The following is a 16,089-nucleotide window of genomic DNA, read 5'->3' on the forward strand; positions in this document are numbered from 1 at the left end:
AGGGGGTTACAGCGATCAAGTAACGGTAACAGATATTAACAAATATTTGTTTTTACAGTCTATACATAAACAAATTGAAACGACATTGCTCATTTCAGCAAATTTCTTTAAACTCTGTTGTTTATTCTCTCTGAACGATTTACTTGATGGCAACACTGTCTGGTGCACTGAAGCGACAGCCAGCCTGAAATAGTTCAGCGGCGGATTCAGGAATTCCCGGAAGAGAAACAATCCCGAAGAAGTTGCAAAACAAAGGGAGAGAGGTGAATTTGTGTACTGGAGCTTCAGCTCACTGGACTCCACCCCACCCCAGTTAGTTCTCAGTAAAACGCTTTTTGACAAGTACGTAAATGATCCGATCCGAGTTGCATCATGTCTTCTGACACTAAGAAACTTGTGAGGGCTGGATCCTTTGTAGGATTTATAATCAGGTTTTATCAGACATCCTTAAGATCGTGCATGAGAAGTTATCAAAACTCGTCCATGTCGATCTGGAAGCACTGAAGCTGAAGACCCATCTTTCTCTTGAAGGACGTCATCAGAGCTTCTATCAATCTGCCGCAAAAATGTAGCAATTTGAGGATACCACGATAAGTGTAGGCGATGAATAAGGGTTAAGAATGCAAGAAATGTAAGCGGAGTGATAGTGTCGATAGTGATAGTGTCGACAGTGATAGTGTCGATAGTGATAGTGTAGAAAGATTAGGAGTACAAGTAACAAAACAAGGTAACGAAGGAAATACAAATAGGGGCAAAGGAGGAAAGTGATGAATGGCTGACACTCGATGTAATGCGATAAGGATTGCCTTACTTTTTGTCAGAATCCTTCGTTAGTGGAGGGACCTCTTCAAGTGCCATCAAAAACGCTGCTCTGTAATTACAAGAGGATTTCTCAGATACATCAAGGCCTCAAAAGGACAGAAAGCAAATGCATGCCATTTATTTTACCTGGCACCTGGAGATAGATAGGCAACAAGCGCCTCCTGGAAAGCCCTGGCCTCGAGGTGCGCCTGCGATAAGAGGATGCATGAATAGGATGTTAATATCGACTTATAACAATCGGCTCGACGAGGCACATGCGCCTGCTGTGAGAGGTTAAATGTGTAGGATGTGGGAACCGGGCTTATAAAAATGGGCTCTACGAGGCTCTTGCGCCTGCTGTGAGAGGTTAAATGAGTAGGATGTGAGAACCGGGCTTATAACAATCGGGCCTGCGCCATGATAATACACGATAAGGATTTGAGTGATGACTTAAACAGCTCAAGAAAGCCCTGATCTTGAAATGCGCATCTGGACTGCATACAAATCCCAAATATTTTAGCACGCTAACAGAATACTGCCCGCAATCATTCAAGTATGGTAATGAGACAACAAAGCAATGCAGGTGAATTCAATTGCGCTTGGCAGATTGCGTAGCTACGCGCGAGTGGTCCACACTGAAGGGTTGAACTTGTTGCCAAACTCAAGAAAAGCGTACCACCAGATAAATTGTACAAAATATTACGACCTGAGGAAGGTTGTACCACTGGGGTTCGTTGTACGCACCGTCACTGCTCCAGCAGACATAAACTTGCGCTTGCTTTTTCCAATCTTTTCCATGAGCCGCTTGAACTCATTAGCGAGTAGATCAGTGAGTCTGGATAGGACCAGCGGCAAAAGGTCAATGGACACGCGGAACACCTACACATCACAAACGAACACTTGATCAACAGAGAGAACTAAAAAAATTGGGATAGAGAAACATTGGTCAATTATGCCTTATTAGACTTAATGATGTCCTAGGGTACTCCCAAATATGCTAATAGATGCATTTTTCACGAAAAATACAGGCAACCATAAACTTGTGCTTGCATTAGCACAGCGATAAGGTATGGAGGATGGGACAGCAAAGCATTTCTAGAAAGCTTCACTTTAACAGGCGCTAAAAACTCTAGTTAAAAGGGGGGGGGGGGGGTCTGTTTTGTGCGTGTGTTCTGCTCACAAATATAACCTTAAACGATGTGATTTTCTTACCTGAGCGTGCACCATTACTAGATTCATTATGGCCTCCTTCACATAGTTACGAACATCTAAAAAGACAAAATGAAGCCTGCGACAAAAATCTCTAAGTATCATCACGTTTCCATTGGCGATTTGTAGTTGCAGCGAGCACGAGAAAAATTGTCACAACATACGACAAAAAAATACATCAAAAAGTGTAAACGTGCCTATAGAGATACAGCGATATAAGTGGCAAATATTTCGGACTTTGGAGTGTGGCCGCTAAATAGAGGTACCAGTTAACTTGGAATAAAGGTTGTGGCTTTGAACTCACCATTAGGAGGGAGACAGTCGTGCCATTTGAAGTCCCCGGCGCACATTCCGGGCTCCAGCCCACCCACAAGGGACTCTCCCTTTTGCTCTATATAAGCATCGACGATTCTGTTTTCCAGTTGCGAAAACTCCCCCTGTAAAGACTGCCAATGTAAGAGGTTGAACTAGTTAGTTTGACGTATTGGAGAGCCTAAGCAACGGCGACAACAATGGATGGAAAATTAAGAAGGTCAGACGTGAAATGCTTCCCTGCTAGCAGAGGCCTCTTCTCTGCATTTCGCTGGGCTGGCGTTCGCGAGGAAAGGAGACCTCTGCCATGGGTCGACACTGTTTTCGTTGCGCATGCGTGAGCGTTTCTAAGCGACCGCATGACGTGCCAAAACCCGTACCATCGCGCGAAAGCTGTCAATATGCTTTGCATGGGTTTTGTCATATTTTATTAATCAAACTCCGGTTAGCAGGTTAGTTCTCCTCTTCGAAAAAGAAAAACAACTGTTCAATTTCAATCACCTAACTTAAAAGAGTAAACACTAAACGGCAAAAGACGAGTTTTGTCTTGTTTGTGGGATAAAATTCAAGACATCTGGGCAGGCGAGTTTTTTCAATGTAAATATCGCACAGTTGGACTCGAAGAAAATGTTACCAAACTTTTTGGTTAACTTAGATCAGCTTATTCCAGAAGAATATGCAAAAGCTGTAAACGGAAGATTGACTCGGTAGTCAAAAGAGAGAAAATTCTGAATGAAGATAAGGCATTAAATGGCTCCTTTTATAATTAGTCGCGTGATATTTCTACAGAGGACGCCGTTTTGAATGAAAGCTTATTATCTGCAGCGGATATACGCTTCACGCATGCGCTAGTCATTGTGGGCTCAAATTGTGGCCAGTAAACAATAAACGGAGCATGCGCTCTGGATCTCCCCGTCCACGATCCTGGACGGCGGTTTGATCAAACAAAGTTTCGACCCATTACAGAGGTCTCTTTTCCTCGCGAACTCCAGCCCAGCGACTTACAGAGAAAAGAGGCCTCTGCTAGCAGGGAAGTGAAATGCCTGATGTCTGATACATTTAAGCCGTTTTCCTTCAAAATACAAAGTGAAAACTCCGAGTATCTCTCTTATCTTTCGACTGGGTCTCGTTGCGTACTTTTTGTTCATGACACACCGTGACGTCATCTGTGCATCTATTAGGGGACAAATGCAAGCACCGATCTATTTGTAAAATAGCAATCCAGGCCGACGTTGGTACTGTTTGCCTATCTTTGTCGGTGTAATAGGAGGAGGGGATTCGCATTGTAGTGCACAAACAACTTGGCAACTAAACCGGTCATGATTATCATCAAAACCAAAACTGCCCTAATTACCCAAAAAATATTTGGCACAAAATTGTTTATCAGGACATAATTAAGAGTTGACCTTATTAATCTCCGGTAGGCATCTCCGGTCGCAGGTATATAAACCAAGGGAGAAAATGATTATGTTCCCTATAAATTGATGGTTTCCTTGTTTGCTTGTTGTGGGTTACCTGTGTGAGGGGGTCCCCAATAGTATACCCATGCCTTCGAAAGCTCTCTACGAGCTTGGGCAGAACATGGAGTCTAACGTAGCGACAGTTATTGAGGACAATTAACAAGCGCTCGTCCTGAAATAAAAAAGAGCTTCTGTCAGCCTTCATTTAGTCAACATACCAAGTGTAAGGAAGAGTCAATTTCCATTGGCTTATTTGGGGAAGCCATTACGATATTTTCGATTGAAATCAGTTAATGAATATATGTAAATGACAAACGATGACCAGTGTCTTGCGCACAGTGAGACAATGGCATCGATTACTATTGCCATGGCCAATATGTTGCGCGCAATGCATTGAAGGTATCACTTAGTATGCCCAGTGTGTTGCGCGCAGTGCATTGAGGGTATCACTTGGTATGGCCAGTGTGTTGCGCGCAGTGCATCGAGGTTATCACTTGGTATGGCCAGTGTGTTGCGCGCAGTGCATTGAGGGTATCACTTGGTATGGCCAGTGTGTTGCGCGCAGTGCATCGAGGTTATCACTTGGTATGGCCAGTGTGTTGCGCGCAGTGCATCGAGGTTATCACTTGGTATGGCCAGTGTGTTGGGCGCAGTGCATCGAGGTTATCACTTGGTATGGCCAGTGTGTTGCGCGCAATGCATTGAGGGTATCACTTGGTATGGCCAGTGTGTTGCGCGCAGTGCATCGAGGTTATCACTTGGTATGGCCAGTGTGTTGCGCGCAGTGCATTGAGGGTATCACTTGGTATGGCCAGTGTGTTGCGCGCAGTGCATCGAGGTTATCACTTGGTATGGCCAGTGTGTTGCGCGCAGTGCATCGAGGTTATCACTTGGTATGGCCAGTGTGTTGCGCGCAGTGCATTGAGGGTATCACTTAGTATGCCCAGTGTGTTGCGCGCAATGCATTGAGGGTATCACTTAGGGGCCGGTTACATGATGAATTTCAGCCCGGTTAGGGAGGCTGAAAGTCCAGCCCGGTATCCCCCACAAATACTTGTAAAATTGCTTTTTCGATTACATGAAGGAGTTTTCAGCTCGGGAGGAGTTTTCCAGCCTGGGCTGGCAAACCGGGCTAGGATTTTCAGTCCGGGCTAGCGGGTTAAAAATCGCCACATAATCGCGTAAATATCTCAGCCCGGGATGTAAAACAATAAAATCCGAATCCAGCCCGGGCTGAATAGAACTCAGCCCTGGCTGGATTTAAGGCATATAATAGGTAATAAGCTACTCGGGCTGAAGTTTCAGCCCGGGCTGATGATGAAAACTCAGCCCGGGCTGAAATTAATCATGTAGTCGGCCCCTTAGTATGGTCAGTATGGTGCGCGCAGTGCATTGAGGGTATCACCTGTTATGGGTGGTGTATTGCGGGCAGTGCGTCGATATGGTATCAACTATTATAGGTGGTGTATTGTTCGCGTTGCATTGAGTAGATCGCTTCTTATGTGTAGTGTGTGGTATCACTTACTATGGCCGGTGTATTGCGGGCAGTACATGTAGAGTATCACGTACTATGAGTTGTGTATTGCAGGCGAGGCGTATCGCTTCTAATGTGTAGTGTGTGGTATTACTTACTATGGCCGGTGTATTGCGGGCAGTACATGTAGGGTATCACGTACTATGAGTTGTGCATTGCAAGCGAGGCGTATCGCTTCTTATGTGTAGTGCGTGGTATCACTTACTATGGCCGGTGTGTTATCGTCTAGTGAATAAGTAGATTGGGTATCAGACAAACTCGACCTAAAATACAAACACCAAAAAGCTTACTTAAATGTTTACCCAATCCCCTCGTTATGCACATTAGTTGTAAGTGTTTTTGGCACTTACACAGATATGCGATCTTGATCCTGATCTTGATGGAAAGCCAAGGACTGGAAACACTCGACAAAAGCCTGGGGGAGAAAACCAGGCGGTGGTAAGAATGCGCACGCCCCCAACAAATTGCCACTTAGAGATCCCCCCTCATCCACCGGAATTTCCCTCCTTCTCTAATGTTAGGATTACGCTATCATCTAGGTGTCCAGGATTACATTATGAGGGAAGAGAGATATTTCACCGAAAAAGTCATGTTATGTGTCTTTCTATCCACAATAACCAATAAAAGTTCCATTAAGCTTTTGAGGCGATCTTCAGTATCAGGTTCTTTAAGGATCAACTTACCCACAGAAATCCGGTACATTTTCCATAACAACAAGCAAGAAGGAGGAATGTGTTTTTTTTAACAAATTTAAAAGAAGTAGTTACCTGAAGCATTTCGGTGAATAATTGCGCGGCTTTATCCCTCACTCTCTGACTACCCTAGAAAAGAAAAAAAAACTCATTACACAAACTCTCTTATAACTGCCATTTTGTCACCCTACCAAAGTACCAAGTGTGGGAAATCATCCATTTCCATCGGCTGATTTCGAGCAGCTTTTGCGATATTTTCGATTTTGTTTTTTAGATAATCTCAAGAAACTTCTACACATAGATTGAGAACCAATATTGAAAACAACAACAACAAAGGTGCGTAAATCCTCGGCACATAAGAACAACGTTAGTCTGAAGCAACCATTGTATAATCCTAATCCTGTGACATGGTTTAGAATGTTAATATTGGCCGTCTGCATTTACATCGTTTGCTTCAAGGGGATAATACTGGAAAACCTTTTCGAGCGGGTAACACCTCACCTCCGTGTGTTCGAGGTCTCCTTCGCTAGCGATCTCCTTGAGCGTGTGCAGAGTCTCCATGACGATATTCTCAAAGAGTAGCGGCTAGAACGAGAAAGACAATCGGTGATTTAACATCGCTATCTTTCAAACAAGACAACCAATTGTTGAAAACTTTGGCCATATGCAACAACAGCCAAGTCAAAATATTTGCAAAATTCTTTGGAAGCTAAATGCATTCTTGCACCTTTACAGCCTAATACTAGAATGGTTTCGAGAAGAAGTCAAGCTCCATCTCACGGTTCTGTACGAATGTAATTGTGTTTATGCTCACCAGGCTCGTAATGCGACCGATGTTTATGTCATTCTCGTGATTCCACAGCTCATTACAATGCAAGGTCTTGATTTCTGAGGGAGAAAAATAACTGTGATCAGCGTGTGCAAATATGAGGATTTATCTCCGTAAGATCCCCTAACATACATGCACTATTTTCATGGAGGCCTATCAAAGCTTCACATCGCTGTGAAGGTCTGTAAAGCACTCTTGTGTAGTACAATTTTATGGTAAGCGCTATCTGAATATTCAAATATATTTAAAAATAGAATTTATAGACCATTACACTCTTTAGCAATAGAATGTAGTCATTCTTAATGTATGATGTATCATATTTTACAGTTATGCACATTTCATACGCATTGAGCTTTTTGTTTCACCAAACGTTTTGTCACAGCTCGTCAAAAAAGTCGGCTTAGAGCATTTTGCAAAAGCTCCTTAACATCAAACTGGTACAGCGCAGTTCTGGCAGGAACTCTAAGCGCTGGCTAAGTCCAAAGGACTGACTCACCTGCAATGGCTTCCTTGAACACCTCTGTCGTACAGAGAAACCGCAGATCACCTACCAGGCTCCTGACGCTGTCAAGGGCGGCCGAGGGGAGCTGGAGCTGAGCTAGAGAGCTGTGACAGGCGCTGTGGGTGGTCCAACAAGAAGAATCACCAAAAACAGTATCTGATATCTTACAACATCAATTGAGCTCGGGAATGGGAGATGGCAGTCTGTTATCTCTTTAGAGAGTGGCGAGACAGCTCAGTAACAACAACGATGTCTCCCAAGCAAGCGATGCTTACACATGGTCTTCCTCATACAGTAAGAACCCGCGTGTAAGAACCCGCGTGTAAGAACCCGCGTGTAAGAACCCGCGTGTAAGAACCCGCGTGTAAGAACCCACGTGTAAGAACCCACGTGTAAGAACCTAGATTTAAGGTCAACAGAGTAGTGTAGTTGCGCTGACGTTTCGAGCGTTAGCCCTTCGTCGGAGCAAAAGAAACACTATATTTTTTCAAGTCTGGCAAAACAGGTTCTTATATTTTGGGGTACGGAAAAATAGGTTCTTATTATTATTCTTAATTTTTTTTTTCTCCAAGTTTTAATCAATACTAGAATTCATAATTACAAAGTGACTGAATACATAGCCACTTTGCTATAGATATTCTACTGTATATATGTTGTATCTGTAATCTTATCTTCATGAAAGAGCAAAATGTTGAGCGAATTATATTTCAAAGCCCTATAATTTGTTTCATTTTGCATGGAGTAACATCGTATAAAAACCTTTTTGGCTTGGCAGGTTCTTATATTTTGGGGTATTAAAATTCAAAATGTCTGCCTTCTCGATTCTTAAATAACTAGGTTCGTATACGCGGTTTTTTTTTTTACCGTAGTTGTATCCCGCTCAATCTTACCTGACATTCCTGACGCAGAATGGTAGCCATGCGCTCATCCCCTCGTGGCTGCTCTGCCATTTACCGAGGTGATCTGGCTGCCGCGAAAGCCCGACCGAGGAGGGTAGGAAAGCGGCCCTGACGAGATCCGTGTATAGCGACGTCACGTCTTCAACCATGCTCTGAATGTCACAAATACGGTGAGGAGATTTCTATCTTTTATTAGAGAAGATCGTTCTTTGTTAAAAACATGGTGAGAGTGGGCGGCAAATCCCAAAATGTTGGCATATCAATAGTTCCATATATGTGCAATCGCGAAGTTTTAACCGCGAAGTTTTGTTCAGCCTAAAATGCATCGAAAACTGAGAACAAGCAAGCAAGGATTATCGCAGCTCTATAAATGGCATGTTGTCTACCGGCTTTTCGGTGATCTCTTTACATAAGTTTGACGCTGTTCGATAATTTTTCTTAGACTGAGGCTTGTACCATAAAGCGTGAATAAAACCAATCATTAGATAAGAGGAGTGGTACGTTTGAAATTCATGTTATGTGGAGATCCTTGATCTTGACTTACCTTAAACTTGACTTCATTTTCTTGGCTGGGTGAGAGCTGCTTGGCTGTACTTCCTATTCCCTACCAAAAAAGAATAAAAATAACCGAGTGAACACTTGCATACGAAAAGCCTAACCTTGACAACAACGATTATGCTGCTGATGATGAATACGATAATGGCGACGATGATTATAACCAAAACAATAACCATAACATTGCCGACGATGAGCACCCAATCATTTTTTGCAAGGGACAAGTATTTAATGTTCATCCAATAACAATGATGATGATGACGAAGATAATAAATACAAAGATCACGATCACTGTGATGAAGATGATTTTTATGATGATCACGATTATATGCGAGAAAAAAGTATGTTTTTCTGAGCGTTCAATGGCGAGGACGATGATAAATATGTAGATGGTCGTGACGACGACGATCATGACAACTCTCACCTCCCCCATTAGCATATTCCCAAAGTACGCTTGACCCAGTCTCCACAGATCAGGCACGCTTTCCGTGACAAGTTCCGAGAGTTCTTCCACGAATTTGACCCGCTGAGGGGTCGACATCACAGATCCACGGTCTGCAAAAGATAAAATCATACGGCGACGATATGGGGAGTAATCTCGATTTCATCACCATCATTTCATGTTCAGCATTATTCGTAGAATGTTTGACTAATAGTGGTTTTCATTACGTTGTCTGGTCAGATCATTTGCCATTTTGTGGCTCTTAAATTTTTCTAGGTCTACCAATCAGAACACAGCATTGACGATAGAACATTGGCATCTAGTTGTTTTTCTTTTTTCTTTTTCTTTTTACATTTGATAGGGATAAACTAAACGAATTTCGATGAAGGAAATGCCTAGTGTCTAAAGTAACGATATTTTCTAGTTAGAAGTCGTGTTATGTTTTAATTTTGTTGGGTAGGCAATAGACAAAACAAAAGGAACAAGTACTTCAACATACAAAGGACTGACAGAATACATACATTATGAACGAAAGTCTAAACCCAAACTCGCTATTGATATGCAAACTTTAACTCGAAGCTTTCTCAAAATTCTATCAGTCAGAATACAGTATTATTGATAGCACATTCGACAAATAGTTCTTATCATTACGTTGTCTGTCCATTGACGTGGCTTTGCCGCCCAATCCCTGTGTCCCAAGAGATGACGAATCCTTAAAGCCCTCCGACCTGAAATGCACTAGGCAGACAGAGCAATGGCACAGACATTATTATTACATTATTACGAAAGTAAAACACCAAAACATCAGAACCTGTAAGCTCAAAAAGCTTTTGGCTTAAACTCACAATAGCGACGAAGACACACAGGGCACACAAACACCAAAGTAAAAACACAAAGTCGTAAAAAAGACTGTCATGAGTATATTATGGCAATTTGGCTAAAAGTCACTGGACACAACAGCCCAAAGGTATTTTAGGACAATAGAACATTAAATATTGATTTGTACTTTGCCAAGTTGTACCTGGAATACTTTTCAGGTGAGAAAATAATTATTAGCAATCAACAATGATTATCTTTGTCGAAGGATGCGAGCTTTTTTATGACAATAGAACACTAAATATTGATTTGTACTTTGCCAAGTTGTACCTGGAATGCTTTTCAGGTGAGAAAATAATTATTAGCAATCAACAATGATTATCTTTGTCGAAGGATGCGAGCTTCTGTCGGCATTACACATCTCGCTTGGCGTTGAAGGAAGGTCAGAACTTCTTCAGACATTGCGAATCTCACTTGACATTGATGCAAGGCGTGATCTTCTTCAGACATTGCGAATCTCATTTGACATTGATGCAAGGCGTGATCTTCTTAAGACTTTGCATATTCATTTGACATTGAAGCCAGGCGTTAGCCTTTTCAGACATTACATATCTCACCTGGCATTGAAGCCAGGCGTTAGCTTTTTCAGACATTACATATCTCACCTGGCATTGAAGCCAGGCGTTAGCTTTTTTAGACATTACATATCTCATCTGGCATTGAAGCCAGGCGTTAGCCTTTTCAGACATTACATATCTCACCTGGCATTGAAGCCAGGCGTTAGCCTTTTCAGACATTACATATCTCACCTGGCATTGAAGCCAGGCGTTAGCCTTTTCAGACATTACATATCTCACCTGGCATTGAAGCCAGGCGTTAGCCTTTTTAGACATTACATATCTCACCTGGCATTGAAGCCAGGCGTTAGCCTTTTCAGACATTACATATCTCACCTGGCATTGAAGCCAGGCGTTGGCTTTTTCAGACATTACATATCTCACCTGGCACTGAAGCCAGGCGTTAGCCTTTTCAGACATTACATATCTCACCTGGCATTGCAGCCTTTTTCGAGAGTGCATCTACATCCAGCATGCCCCCTGCATCTACTTGTAATAGCGGGGCTGCATCTAGAAATAGATATAGAAATCTACATTTTTAAAATACAACCGACTATTTGCAAGATAACTTCAAAATGACTATCCATGACTATCCATGTTACTTGAACAATAACGAAATCTTATTTTATTTTTAAAACAAAGAAAATGTAGTAGGAAAATACGTATTGACAAGAATTGGTGTTTTGGTTGTGGCCCCATATTAGTCCGGGACTTCGTTTCCTGAGCTAGACGGTCTCCAACACTTTAATAAAGTTTATCATTATCATCATCATCATCATCATCATCAGCAGCAGCATCATCATTATCATCATCATCATCATTAAAAGTTTGAAGAGGGTTCGGTTCGTCCTTACCTTTTCTCTGGTGGTCATCGCGGCAGCTCGTTAGCAGTTTGGTAAGCCAGGTATGCTGGTTGACCAGGCAAGTCCAGGCAGGGTCGTCGGTCACATCTAGTTCTACCAGATATCTGCGTGGTAGTTGGGTAACAGATTAAACTAGGTTAAGAGCTTCGGTGAGCCAGGTATTCTAGTTGACCAGGCGAAGTAGGGTTGTCAGTGACATCTAGCTATACCAGGTATCTGCATATTAGTTTTTAACACATTAAACTAGGTTAAGAGCTTTGGTAAGTCAGGTATGCTAGTTGACAATGCGCGGTAGGGTCGTCTATCTACATGATAAGGCAACGTATCAAATATACCAGGCAGCTGAACAGGCAAGTCCAAGCAGGGAAAGCTATAGCATTTTGTGATTTCCCAGAAATGTACTTACTGCACATGGTACTAGTGTGACACTTTCTAATATGTTTTCCTTAATAACTGTTTTCTGTTGACACCTCTTACCTTATAACTCTTTTCTGTTCTTCTAAAGGTGAAGGGAAGTCTAGCAGCTTGCTCTTAAGATATGTCCTGAAGCCCTCAATCTTTAGATCGACCTCCTGGGATACTAAAAAGAGAGGGAAGATACATTCAGAACAGAAGAAAGTGCTTTGACTTTGGGGGCAATAATACGTCAGAAGCTGCCTCGTACCCAGGCTCTCACTAGCGTGACCGGACTAAGCGTGAAGGGGTAGCATGTCCCTTGATCCCTTGCGCCAGCACTAAACCTTCCCATGGCTCAATGCGCTCACTTGCGACACCTGGGTACGAGGCAGCGTCAAAAGAGTCATGAGTTCAAGTTACCAAGATGTTCACATTATCTGAGTTTAAGTTATCAGGGCTTGAGTTATCAAGGCTTGAGTTATCAGGGCTTGAGTTATCAGGGCTTGAGTTATCAAAATCAAGGCTTGAGTTATCAGGGCTTGAGTTATCAGGGCTTGAGTTATCAGGGCTTGAGTTATCAAAGCTTGAGTTATCATGGCGTGAGTTATCAGAGCTGGGTTATCAGGGCTTGAGTTATCAGGACTTGAGTTATCAGGGCTTAAGTTATTAAAGCTTGAGTTATCAGGGCTTGAGTTATCAAAGCTTGAGTTATCATGGCTTAAGTTATCAGAGCTGGGGTTATCAGGGCTTGAGTTATCAGGACTTGAGTTATCAGGGCTTAAGTTATCAAAGCTTGAGTTATCAGGGCTTGAGTTATCAAGGCTTGAGTTATCAGGGCTTGAGTTATCAGAGCTTGAGTTATCAGGGCTTGAATAATAAGAGCTTGAGTTATCAGGGCTTGAGTTATCATAGCTTGAGTTATCAGGGCTTGAGTTATTAGGGCTTGAGTTATCAGGACTTAAGTTATCAGAGCTTGAGTTATCAAGGCTTGAGTTATCAGGACTTTAGTTATCACGGCTTGATTTATCAGGGCTTAAGTTATCAGAGCTTGAGTTATCAGGGCTTGAAATATCAGGGCTTCAGTTATCAGGACTTGAGTTATCAGGGCTTAAGTTATTAAAGCTTGAGTTATCAGGGCTTGAGTTATCAAAGCTTGAGTTATCATGGCTTAAGTTATCAGAGCTGGGGTTATCAGGGCTTGAGTTATCAGGACTTGAGTTATCAGGGCTTAAGTTATCAAAGCTTGAGTTATCAGGGCTTGAGTTATCAGAGCTTGAGTTATCAGGGCTTGACTTATCAGGGCTTGAGTTATCAGGACTTGACTTATCAGGGCTTGAGTTATCAGGACTTCAATTATCAGGGCTTGAGTTATCAGGGCTTGAAATATCAGGGCTTGAGTTATCAGGGCTTGAGTTATCAGGGCTTGAGTTATCAGGGCTTGAGTTATCAGGGCTTGAGTTATCAAGGCTTGAGTTATCAGAGCTTGAGTTATCAGGGCTTGAGTTATCAGAGCCTGAGTTATCAGGGCTTGAAATATCAGGGCTTCAGTTATCAGAGCTTGAGTTATCAAGGCTTGAGTTATCAGGACTTTAGTTATCACGGCTTGATTTATCAGGGCTTAAGTTATCAGAGCTTGAGTTATCAGAGCTTAAGTTATCAGAGCTTGAAATATCAGGGCTTGAGTTATCAGGGCTTAAGTTATCACGGCTTGATTTATCAGGACTTAAGTTATCAGAGCTTGAGTTATCAGAACCTGAAATATCAGGGCTTGAGTTATCAGAGCTTTAGTTATCAGGGCTTGAATAATAAGAGCTTGAGTTATCAGGACTTCAATTATCAGGGCTTGAGTTATCAGGGCTTGAGTTATCAGGGCTTGAGTTATCAGAGCTTGAGTTATCAGGACTTGAGTTATCAGAGCCTGAGTTATCAGAGCCTGAGATATCAGGGCTTGAGTTATCATTGCTTGAGTTATCAGGGCTTGAGTTATCTGGACTTGAGTTATCTGAGGGCTGTTGTTGCTATAGGTTGCAAGATAGGGTACATGGTAATAAGACCTTATTTGTAACTTCACCTTTTTTGAAGATCTTTATGTCTGTCTCAGCAAACAATGACTTCGCTCGGGCATAATCGCTGATAACCATTTCATAGTCACCCTGGCGATAAAAAATATGTTATATAATGTAAGTATATCAAGATTTTAACTACTTTTACAACCACAATAAAAACCTTTGGTAAAACTTATAAATACAAATCAATAAAAAAGTAAATCTAAACATTAATTCAATTCTAGTTGGTAGCAATTGGTGTCCTAGGAGAGCGAGGTCATTATGATCAGCAGAAGGAAGAGAGAGGCATGTTAATAGGCCTCCACAGCATGAAATTGGTATCTCCCTACTTTTCATTCTACGCTCAAGCTTAGAGATCTATACCTTCCTATCTTCCCCTAGGGAAATGATAAGGATATCAAAACAATTCTTGGTTTGGCTAGGGATCCGAGAGGGGGAGGGGGGTGTCTGATAAAAACAGACAGGGGTGATTGTCTGCAAAATCTATTCTAATCCTAAGAAGGGCACTTTGGGCATGGTCAACTGAAATTCTTACCCCTAAGAGATAGCAAATTGGCCTTAGGAATAGCAATTGGTCAAATTTTATACCCTAAGAGATAGCAGAATCGGAAAAAAACATTGAACACCTCCTCAAGAATAGCAATTGGTTGAATTTTATATAAGAGATGGCAAAATCGGAAAAATCCTTCAACAACCCCTTAGGAATGGCAGTTGGTTGAATTTTATACCCTAAAAGATGTGTTGATCATCCCTTTTCTGGAGAGTCCCCCCCTGGGCTAGGGATATAGGATCCAGAAATATTCCTTCTCAGCCATAACTTAGATTGATTATGAAGTATGTAAATTAAAATATAAATAATGAGAAAGTGACTGCTATAAGTACACTGGCCTTTAGGTGGGGACTTACTGAGAAAGAATTGGGGTAGGGGGGAATTGAAGGATGTAGGTGAAAAAAAATTCAAAGGCCAAAATAAATATTTTCATTTCAATATTTCAACTAAAACTTCAGCCTCCAAAATATTAATTTTTTTAAGGATGAGGAATTATATGAAAAAATGCCTTCTGTAAAGGCTCATTTCAAAGGCTTATTCAAGGCGGGACTCTTATTTGAAGCAGTCTGTCTTTTTTGTTCAAAAGTAAAAAAAAGAGTATTTTAATGGTCATTAAAGTGGCTTTTTGGGCATTCTTTACATTTTTGTAGAGGAAGGGGTGACTATTTCATATTTTGTGTCCTGCTCCAATACCTGGTGTACACTAGTGACATAACGACATTATTGCATCGGCGTCCACACTTTGTTAAGCCCAACATAATGATATGGACATAATGAAATATTTTTTTCTTTTATGTGGTTATGTCTGGTTTATGTCAAAATGTCAAACCATTCACACTTGAGATTAAGAAGATAGGAGTGTGTGCACCAATGTCGTTATGTCACTAGTGTACACCAGGCATAAGAAACATTTACTACTAACCTATCACCCAGCCTTCTACCATTTTCAAAAATGAACGGTACCCGCTTACCTGTTGTATGTTGCGCTCTATGCTCTGAGGGAGACTAAAGAGGAACCGGAACCTCTGGAGTACATTCAAGGCTTACCTGTTGTATGTTGCGCTCTATGCTCTGAGGGAGACTAAAGAGGAACCGGAACCTCTGGAGTACATTCAAGGCATTGCGTGTTCGGTCTGCGTCATCTTTACGATTTAAAACATCTTGGAATAGTGCATCTGCATTCTTACTCGCTCCTGCATATAAGCAATTTCTTAGTGGAGGTTATGACAGATAAAGATGCTGGTTTTGATGATGGGCAATATGTTGCAAGGCAAATAGAATTGAGTGACAACAGGGCGACACCAGGGCGACGGCAGGGGGTTGGGGCGCAGAAGGCACATGCTCCCAAATATTTTCAAAAATTAGAAGGAAATGACCAGAAGGGGTGTGGCCATGCCCATAAATGATTTCTTAATGTTTTTGTATTGTGCCCCCAAATATTTCCAATATCCTGACAAATGTATGCATGCCATTGTTCCCTTCCATTGTTTTACACCGATTTCTGATATGCTCCAGTGGCCTCAGTTGTTTCAGACAATACCATTCA

General features: G+C 41.9%; 1 protein-coding gene across 3 annotated transcripts in view; it reads right to left on the bottom strand.

Moving 5' to 3' along the window:
* Positions 1–90: 90 nt before the first annotated feature.
* LOC5503632 (exocyst complex component 2) overlaps positions 91–16,089 on the bottom strand; it is a 32,059-nt gene continuing 16,060 nt past the window's right edge. For all 3 annotated transcript variants that reach the window (XM_048720952.1, XM_048720951.1, XM_048720953.1), the window contains 22 exons: positions 15,591–15,736; positions 13,999–14,080; positions 12,009–12,111; positions 11,523–11,635; positions 11,101–11,178; positions 9,887–9,973; positions 9,218–9,348; positions 8,783–8,842; positions 8,230–8,390; positions 7,334–7,455; positions 6,823–6,896; positions 6,510–6,593; positions 6,084–6,137; positions 5,667–5,731; positions 5,522–5,579; positions 3,838–3,954; positions 2,315–2,456; positions 2,014–2,069; positions 1,546–1,680; positions 949–1,010; positions 812–871; positions 91–555 (listed from right to left, as the gene is read on the bottom strand). In XM_048720952.1, coding sequence (XP_048576909.1) covers positions 471–555; positions 812–871; positions 949–1,010; positions 1,546–1,680; positions 2,014–2,069; positions 2,315–2,456; positions 3,838–3,954; positions 5,522–5,579; positions 5,667–5,731; positions 6,084–6,137; positions 6,510–6,593; positions 6,823–6,896; positions 7,334–7,455; positions 8,230–8,390; positions 8,783–8,842; positions 9,218–9,348; positions 9,887–9,973; positions 11,101–11,178; positions 11,523–11,635; positions 12,009–12,111; positions 13,999–14,080; positions 15,591–15,736 — 2,075 coding nt within the window. In that variant the 3' untranslated portion in view covers positions 91–470. The remainder of the gene's footprint in view (positions 556–811; positions 872–948; positions 1,011–1,545; positions 1,681–2,013; positions 2,070–2,314; positions 2,457–3,837; positions 3,955–5,521; positions 5,580–5,666; positions 5,732–6,083; positions 6,138–6,509; positions 6,594–6,822; positions 6,897–7,333; positions 7,456–8,229; positions 8,391–8,782; positions 8,843–9,217; positions 9,349–9,886; positions 9,974–11,100; positions 11,179–11,522; positions 11,636–12,008; positions 12,112–13,998; positions 14,081–15,590; positions 15,737–16,089) is intronic.

This window comes from Nematostella vectensis, chromosome 13, assembly GCF_932526225.1.
Source record: "Nematostella vectensis chromosome 13, jaNemVect1.1, whole genome shotgun sequence".
Lineage (NCBI taxonomy): Eukaryota > Metazoa > Cnidaria > Anthozoa > Actiniaria > Edwardsiidae > Nematostella > Nematostella vectensis.